Consider the following 8595-nt stretch of genomic DNA (forward strand, 5'->3'; position numbering starts at 1 on the left):
AGCCAGGAAAGAGAGGTATTTCTGGCCTATGTCTGTGGAAACAAAGGGGAAGATGGCAAGGCAAAAGAGAGATGGATGTTTCAGGAAAAACTGAGGTGGGCGTGAGTAACTAATTCTTTTGGAAAGTTCCAGGAAGCTTAAACATTCTATGTGTTTAAAATGCACATTGCATCTGGGCGAGGTGGCTCACACCTGTAATCTCAGCACTTTGGGAGGCTGAAGCGGGAGGATCACTTCAGGCCAGGAGTTTGAGACCAGCCTGGACAACATAGTGAGACTCGTGTCTCTTTTTTTTCCCTTTTCTTGTTTCTTACTGGAAGGAATGAAATCCCTCTCTACAATTTTTTTTGTGACCATCCTCCGGCGAGTGCGAGGTGGACTCTCGATCATGCAAGTCCCCCGCCTCTTGATTAATGATCACCTGTTTAAAAAGTTAGCCAGGCATGGTGGCGCATGCATGTAGTCCCAGCCACTCAGGAGGCTGAGGGGGAGGATGGCTTGAGCCGGGAGGTCAAGTCAGCAGTGAGCTATGATCGCACCACTGCACTCCAGGCTGGGCAAGGAAACGAGGCCCCGTGTCTTAAAAAACAAAACAAAAACAAGAAACACCAAAAACAAACAAACATACACACAAACAAACAAAAAACAAAGCATGTTTGCATGAGAGCGCAGCTGGCCTGCCTGACCCCACAGGCGTTTCCGTGTCACTGGTCCTGGGCACTGCAGGTCTCCCTCCCCAGCAGTGTCCACTCTTCCCTGCCCCAAGGCAAACGTACCAACCAGATGATGTGGCTTCCAACTGGACTCCCTAGAATCCTGGAGCCTCCTGGAGGTGCCTTACAGGAAGACGGGGGCAAGGAGAGGCCCAGAGCCCAGCCCACACTGCCCAATCTGGGTGCAATTCCATCTGCGCAAAGGCTTTGCTGCTTTTCCTAAGTCCTGGGCTGCATCCTAAGTGCTCTGCAGACGCACATGTCACTGTCTGGCTTTCTTGGACCCTCCACTTGGCAAAGTCCTAGCCATTGTGTTTGATTTCCCACCTTAACACACACATACACACACACACACACACACACACAAACTTAAAAACAAAACTAAAAAAATACTACCGTCTGTATTCTGAGCTCAGGAAGAGCCGGCCAACCACAAGTCAGTGGCATTAGCCAGAAGCCGATGGGAGGAAGAGTCCAGCGCTTCCTGAAGCCCCAGGTTCCCAAACTTCAGTCACCCACTCACCACTGTCATGTTGTCTGCCACATCCTTGTACTATCTGTTGTATTTAACTTTGTTATTTAAATCAACTCAGGCCTAACAATGGCCTTTACCCTAAGGGGGAAAAAAAAGTGACATTCATGGCTTTGATGAGCTGATCTATTTAGTACATGAAAATAAACACAGAAGCATATTAAGATGAAACAGTGTTCACTCACAAATCTCCCAGTTGCCCTTGTGTTCCCCAGGCTTCACACACAGCCTGGGAAAACTCCTCTAGGGCTTGCAGACTCAGTTGGGAACTAACCTGAACAGGAAGCTTGGCTTGAAGGGAGAAGAGGGGACCCTCCAGGTTGGCAATCACACCGTTTATTCGCACTTGGCAGCAAGACAATGGATGATATGGGAGGTGCCAGGCCCCTGGGTTGGCACTAATTTGGAGTATGGTTGAGACAGGGCTGGAGAGAGGCATCTTAGAGGTGGCCCCCAAATCTGCAATCAGGCGAAAAAGGCAAGAATCGACTAGAGATTGTCAGGATAAAGGGAGGCGCTGCCCACCCCTGCTATGTCTGTCTGCCCCCACAGAGGCTTCTTTAATACCTAGGGTTCCCTGGGTGATGAATGTCCTCCTACCCTGACAAGGGGCCGTACCTGTCGCCGTGGCCCCATAGACAACCCTGATGAAAGAGTATCATTTCCAAGGGGGCTTTGGTTTCTGGTTGGCCCCACCTCGTCGTGGGGTAGATGGCACTGAAATGCTAACTGAGCGAGCCCTGGAAGTCACCAAGGGGCTCCGGAAGGTCACCCCTGACGTGGAAGGCCTAAGATCCTGAGGCCCATTTGTGTGGGGGGCACTGGTGGCTGGATGACCAGTGCTGGGGACATTCAGGTGAGTGAGGGAATGGGAAAGTCCCCGCCTCAGGGGGTGTGAAGAGTGTAACCCATCCACGGATAACTTCTGGGAGTCTGCTGCCGGCCCCAGCTCTGTCTTGGAGGGACCAGCTGGGTGAATGGCTCGCAGTGGTGCCTCCCTGGGGCGGGGCGAGTGGCTACCCCTGGGGGTAGCTGGTGGCGTCCACAAGAGAGCACGGAGTTTTGCGGCATCCCCCTTCGCCATCCGCGGCGGGGCCCCGAAGCTGGCGCCTTCAGATCGGGAGCCAAAGAGCGACTCATCACAGTAAGACGGGGTGTGGCTGATCGGTCTGGCAAAGGGAAGATAAACGCCATGAGCTGGGGGATGAACAACCCCTCAAAACTTTAACAGCTATCCCACCCACCCTGGGATGGCAGCAGCAGAGGAGGGTTGCCTGCAGATCCCAGGAGTCCCTGTCTCCCAGTCTGAAACCTACAGCGAGGCCACAGCCTTCTGAGGCACCACTGCCCCTGGTCTCCGCTGATTTTCCCCTGCGAAACATCCACTGCCCCTGCATCCTGACCCCATTCGCAGGCATGTGCCCCAGGCCTGGACAATTTGCATATTCCATCCTCCTGGCCACATGGATTGGTTCAGGAATGGCCAGATGACCCAAGCCTGTCCAATCAGAATCTGCCTTAGGACCTTTGCAGAAACTACTAGGAAAGAGATGTTTTTCTGCCACCTGACTTTACTTCTTGCTAAGCTGATAGGATGTCAGCCCAAAGCAGCTTGTGGCCATCTCCTTCCAACTGGAGATTGAAGGGCACACAAGGAAAAGCAGCACTAAGGTGGAGACAGACAGTTCCAGCCACAGTTTGAGCCCCTGTTACAGGAGCCCCAAATGCCTTCTCCTGGGGAAGCCAGTTTGAATAAGTTTTCTGTCACTTGCAATTGAGAGTCACAATTAGTATAACCTTAGTCTTTATAGCCTCCACTTTTTCTTTTCTTTGAGAGACACGGTCTCACTCTGTTGTTCAAGTGGAGTGTAGTGACACAGTCACAGATCACGGCAGCCTCAAATTCCTGGGCCCAAGAAATCCTCTCACCTCAGCCTCCCTAACAGCTGGGACTACAGGCACAGTGCTATCAAGCCCAGCTAATTTTTTTGTTTTTGATTTTTAGTAGAGATCAGATTTATGTTGCTCAGGCTGGTCTTGAATTCCTGAACTCCAGCAGCCCCCTGCCTTAACCTCTCAAAGTGTTAGGATTACAGGAGTAAGCCACTGTGCCCATTTTCTTTTCTTTCTTTCTTTCTTTTTCTTTTTTTTTTCTGAGGCAGAGTAGACAGTCTCTCGCTCTGTCACCCAGGCTGGAGTGCAGTGGTGCGATCTCAGCTCACTGCAACCTCCGCCTCCTGGGTTCAAGCGATTCTCCTGCTTCAGCCTCCTGAGTAGGTGGGATTACAGGCGTGTGCCACCATGCCCGGCTAATTCTTGTATTTTTAGTAGAGACAGGGTTTCACCATGTTGGCCAGGCTGGTCTTGAATTCCTGACCTCATGATCTACCTACCTCGGCCTCCCAAAGTGCTGGGATTACAGGCAAGAGTCACTGCGCCCGGCCTCTTTTTTTATTTTATTATTATTATTTTTTAAAGATACAGGGTCTCACTCTGTCACCCAGGCTGGAGTGCAGTGGCGCAATCATAGCTCACTGCAGCTGCGAACTCCTGAGCTCAAGTAATCCTCCCACTTCAGCCTCCAGAGTAGCTGGGACTACAGGTATGAGCCACCATGCCCTGCTAATTTTTTTATTTTTATTTATTTATTTTTTATTTTTATTTATTTATTTTTTTTTGAGACGGAGTCTTGCTCTATTGCCCAGGCTGGAGTGCAGTGGCGTGATCTCGGCTCACTGCAAGCTCCGCCTCCCGGGTTCACGCCATTCTCCTGCCTCAGCCTCCCAAGTAGCTGGGACTACAGGCACCCGCCACTGCGCCCGGCTAATTTTTTGTATTTTTAGTAGAGGCGGGGTTTCATGTGTTAGCCAGGATGGTCTCGATCTCCTGACCTTGTGATCTGACCGTCTCAGCCTCCCAAAGTGCTGGGATTACAGGCGTAAACCACCGCGCCCGGCCCTAATATTTTTATTTTTTGTAGAGACAGGGATCTCACTATGTTGCTCAGGCTGGTCTCAAACTCCTGGGCTCAAGCAATCCTCCCACCTCAGCCTCCCAAAGTGCTGGGACTACAGGCCTGACTCAGCCTGCCTGGCCTATTTTTTTTTTTTTTTAATTCAGCATATACTCATGGCATACCTGCAAGATTCCACGCCCATAGTTTTTGGCCAGGACTGAAAGTGCTTCTATCCCCAAACTGCAAGTCTTTGAAAGGGCAACCTTTTGCCACTTGGTTTAGCTGCTCAAACCACATTGGCTAATGCCTGTATATGTCTGGTGCCAAGGTTTTTGCTCAATAACTTCTCTACCTCTTATGCAACCCCTCACTTGACACCCTCTACCTGTTGGCATCCAGAAGAAAATTCCATCCTCCAGGTGAGCAGGGAGTTGTCACCTCCCTTTCCATGGACACCATACTTCCGTTAATGCAGCCTATCTTTACCTCAGTGTTTTCAGCCATGTTGTAGGTATCAGTGTTGCTAATCTCCACCTGACCCTGCCTTGTCTACAGAACTGGCAATAACTGATGCTTGTTTTTATAATAGGCATCATTCCCATTCTCATTTCATTTCTCTCATCTGAAATATGTCCCTGTGGCTCAGAATGAACCCTGAATTTAGTTGGCCAGTTCTTATGGACTGAATTGTGCCCACCCAAATTCATATGTTGAAGCCCTAACCCCAAATGTCTCTACATTTGGCCTTAATTATTTAGATTAATTAAAGGTAAGTAAGGCTGGCCAGACATGGTGGCTCACACCTGTAATTCCAGCACTTTGAAAAGCAGAGGCGGGAGAACCACTTGAGCTCAGGAGTTCAAGACCAGCCTGGCCAACACAGTGAAACCCTGCCTCTACTAAAAATACAAAAATTAGCTGGGCATGGTGGGGTGCACCTGTAATGCCAGCTACTCGGGAGGCTGAGGCAGGAGAATTCCTTGAACCCGGGAGGTGGAGGCTGCAGTGATCCGAGATGGTGCCACTGCACTCCAGCCTGGGCGACAGAGCCAGACTCCATCTCAAAAAAAAAAAAAAAAGGTAACTAAGGCTAAATAATGTTATAAGGGTGGGGGATCCTAATCCAATAGAACTGGCGTCCTTATGAGAGGAAGAGACACCAGGGGTGTGTGTGTATACAGAAAAGGCCCTTGCATATAATTGAAGGATTAAAAAAAATGAGAAAAGGCCCTATGATGACACTGAGAACGTGGCCAACTGCAAGCCAAGGAGAGAGGCCTCAGGAGAAACCAAACCTGCCAACACCTTGATCTTGGGCTTCTAGCCTTCAGACTGTGATAAAATAAATTTGTGTTGTGGCTGGGTGTGGTGGCTCATGCCTGTAATCCCAGCACTTTGGGAGGCCGAGGCAGATGGATCACCTGGTCGGGAGTTCAAGATCAGCCTGACCAAAATGGAGAAAGCCCATCTCTACTAAAAATACAAAATTAGCCAGGCATAGTGGTGTAATCCCAGCTACCCGGGAGGGTGAGGCAGGAGAATCGCTTGAACCTGGGAGGCGGAGGTTCAGGTTAGCTGAGATGGCTCCACTGCACTCCAGCCTGGGCAACAAGGGTGAAACTCCGTCTCAAAAAAAAAAAAAAAAAAAAAAAATTAGTCAGGCATGGTGGCATGTGCCTGTAGTCCCAGCTACTTGGGAGACTGAGGCAGGAGAGTCGCTTGAACCTGGGAGGTGGAGGTTGTGGTGAGCCAAGATCGTGCCACTGCACTCCAGCCTGGGCAACAGAGCGAGACTCCATCTCAAAAAAAAAAAAAAAAAAAAATTGTGTTGTTTAAGCCACCCAGTCTATGGTATTTTGTCACGGTGGCCCTAGCCAACTACTGTGCTAATCTTCTGTGTCTTTGTCCAAATCACTGATAACAATAAACAGGACAGAGCCCTGTGGCTCACCACTAGACCCCTCCCTCCAGGCTGATATTAATCTGAAACAGTCCAAATAATCTAATTCTAATCTAACTAATTAACAACAATAACAATTTGCATTAGTTCCTATTTTTCTAACCTGTTCATAAAAGTGCAGCAAGACCCATTTTCAATTTTTTTTTTTTTTTTTTTTTGAGACAAGGTCTCACTCTGTCACTCAGGCTGGAGTGCAGTGGCATGATCTCAGCTCATTGCAATCTCTGCCTCCTGGGCTCAATGGATCCTCCCACCTCAGCCTCCCGGATAGCTGGGAGTATAGGCGCACACCACCACACTTGGCTAATTTTTGCATCTTTTGTAGAGACACAGTTTCACCACGCTGCCCAGGCTGGTCTCAAACTCCTGAGCTCAAGTGATCCCAACTCAACCTCCAAACGTTCTGGGATTACAGGCATGAGCTACCCCACCCGGCCAAAACCCATTTTCAAAATGACTTCAGAAACACCACATCTATGTCATTTCAAGGATCGATCACATTAATATTAATAACCTTATGCAAATTTCTCTGTGATCTTATGCATCAGCTGACTCCTCTGGGCCTCTGATGCCCAGTTTGTGACATTTGGGGATAGGGAGTCCACCATCACAACCATCAACACTACCATTTATTGACAGCTTTCTAAGTATTAGGTTACTGTGCGAAGCACTGCAGACCCCTCTCTCATTTAATCCATCAACAAACCCCCTAGGTAGGAATAATTGGTCCTATTTTCCACATGAGTAAACTGGCTCAGAGAGGTCAAGATGCTTGCCCAAGGTCACAGAGCAGGTGAACACCAGAGCTGTAACTGGAATCCAGGTGGCTGCACTGAGTACAGGATTTGTACCTCCCTACCCCATTACCTGTATTTGTTCTTCTTCCTTGGTGTGAGGGTCGGGGTGCTGCCCCTTGAGGGGGTGGTCTCACAGCTCCCCTTTGCCCCCAAGGCCTTCGATGCCTCCTTGCCCACGCCTCTGGTTCTGTCAGCCTTCTCTACCCAGGGTGGGTCGAAGTCTGGTGGGGTAGGCCGGGTGCCTGCTGGGCTGCCAAACAGAGTCTCATCCACATATGACGTCCTGGCCTTGACCCGGTAGCCACCTCGGCAGCGGTGCTGAAGGCGGAGGGTCTGCATCCCACTGACGGCCAGCTCCACAGGGGTCTTCATGCTGCCTGTGGTCCCTGGTAACAGCAGGTGTGCTCTGCCGGCCAGGTGCTGCTTCCGAGGTTCCCTGTGAGAGGAGGTCAGAATAGCACCCCTGAGCCACAGCAGTGCTAATGGAGGAAGACCGGTAGTGTCCGAAGTTCTCATCCCAAGGGTTTAGTTCTCTCTCAACCAGTCTCTCAAAGGGGAGCTGTCAACTTCAGGGGGCATTTTGGAAATTTCTTTGGCTTTTTTTTAGTTGTCATAATGGTGGTGAAAGTGGGGCTACTGGCAATTATTTATAGAATGACTCTGGGGGTGAAGGAGAGATGACACCTGTGCCTATTTAGGCACCAACCAGAAAACACACTACGGTGGTAGGGAAGACAGGCACTTTCCTATATCCTATGTGTACTGATGGGGGTGGGGGCAATGACAGCCAGCGTGGATCCCATGCCTACCTCCTGCAAAGAGCTTTACAAGTATTGTTTCATTTAATCCTCTCAACAGCACTGTGAAGTAGCTTCGAATTTGTCCATTTTACGGATCACAAAACTGAGGTGAAGTCACATGTGTAGGTCACACCTATAAAGCTAAAACGGCGGAAGTGAAATCTGAGTCCAGAGCTTGTGTACTTGGCTACAATGCTATCGGGAGATCACCGCCGCCCCCACCGCCCCACATTCTGCGACTCCCAAATCAATGACTCGATTAAAAAGTGTCCGAGGTCCCTGCATTTTTGAGCTGTTCTCCTACCTGAGCATCTTGGCTCGTAGGCATCGGGGTCCTCAGGGACCCCTCCCCGCACCTTCTTCCCACCAGGTCTGGACCCGTCGGCGAGGGCGCGGGGGCGCGCGGTGCATTCGGGATCCCCGTCAATCTGCAGCCCGGACCGCCTGGGGCCCCGGACCCCTGGCCGTCCCGGGGCACCGAGCGCGGACCGACTCACCCGAGGAGCTGGCACAGGCTACGTGTGAGCGGCTCGCGCATCCAGAAACCCATAACCCAGCACCTAGCACCCAGCAACCAGGGAGCAGCCAGCAGCACTGCGGGCGCGGCCCGGACCATTCGCGCCCGGGGATGGGGGGAGTCCGCCCAGGGGCGGGCGCCACGCTCCTGACGCCCAGGAAGTTCCTAAACACAGAGAGGAGGCCTCTGGTGCCACTCACTCAGGGGCGTGTGTACTAGGCCGCCCAGGGCCGCAGGCACTGGCGAAATTGCAGCCGAGGTCACGTGGCCACCGCACCTCCCCCCACCAGGCGGTTGGTGCGCGCCTCAGGCCACACCCC

General features: G+C 51.1%; 1 protein-coding gene across 2 annotated transcripts; it reads right to left on the reverse strand.

Annotated features, from left to right (window-relative positions):
* Positions 1-1353: 1353 nt before the first annotated feature.
* RITA1 (RBPJ interacting and tubulin associated 1) lies at positions 1354-8491 on the reverse strand. Of its 2 annotated transcripts, XM_032168604.2 has the most exons (4): positions 8063-8489; positions 7768-7899; positions 7029-7394; positions 1361-2414 (listed from the first exon to the last, which is right to left on the reverse strand). In XM_032168604.2, exons 3-4 carry the CDS (start codon positions 7328-7330, stop codon positions 1904-1906), a joined length of 813 nt encoding a protein of 270 aa, XP_032024495.1. In that variant the 5' UTR covers positions 7331-7394; positions 7768-7899; positions 8063-8489; the 3' UTR covers positions 1361-1903. The 2 variants fall into 2 exon arrangements, with proteins under 2 accessions (XP_032024494.1, XP_032024495.1); XM_032168603.2 differs by lacking the exon at positions 7768-7899 and having other exon boundaries at positions 1354-2414; positions 8063-8491.
* Positions 8492-8595: the final 104 nt, after the last annotated feature.

Source organism: Hylobates moloch, unplaced genomic scaffold (assembly GCF_009828535.3).
Source record: "Hylobates moloch isolate HMO894 unplaced genomic scaffold, HMol_V3 SCAFFOLD_12, whole genome shotgun sequence".
In the NCBI taxonomy this organism is placed as follows: domain Eukaryota; kingdom Metazoa; phylum Chordata; class Mammalia; order Primates; family Hylobatidae; genus Hylobates; species Hylobates moloch.

Coding starts and splice junctions, on each gene's coding strand:
- RITA1 (XM_032168603.2), bottom strand. Junction 2,415..7,028: donor AGGAAGAAGAACAAATACAG/GTAATGGGGTAG, acceptor TCCCTTTGCCAG/ACCGATCAGCCACACCCCGT.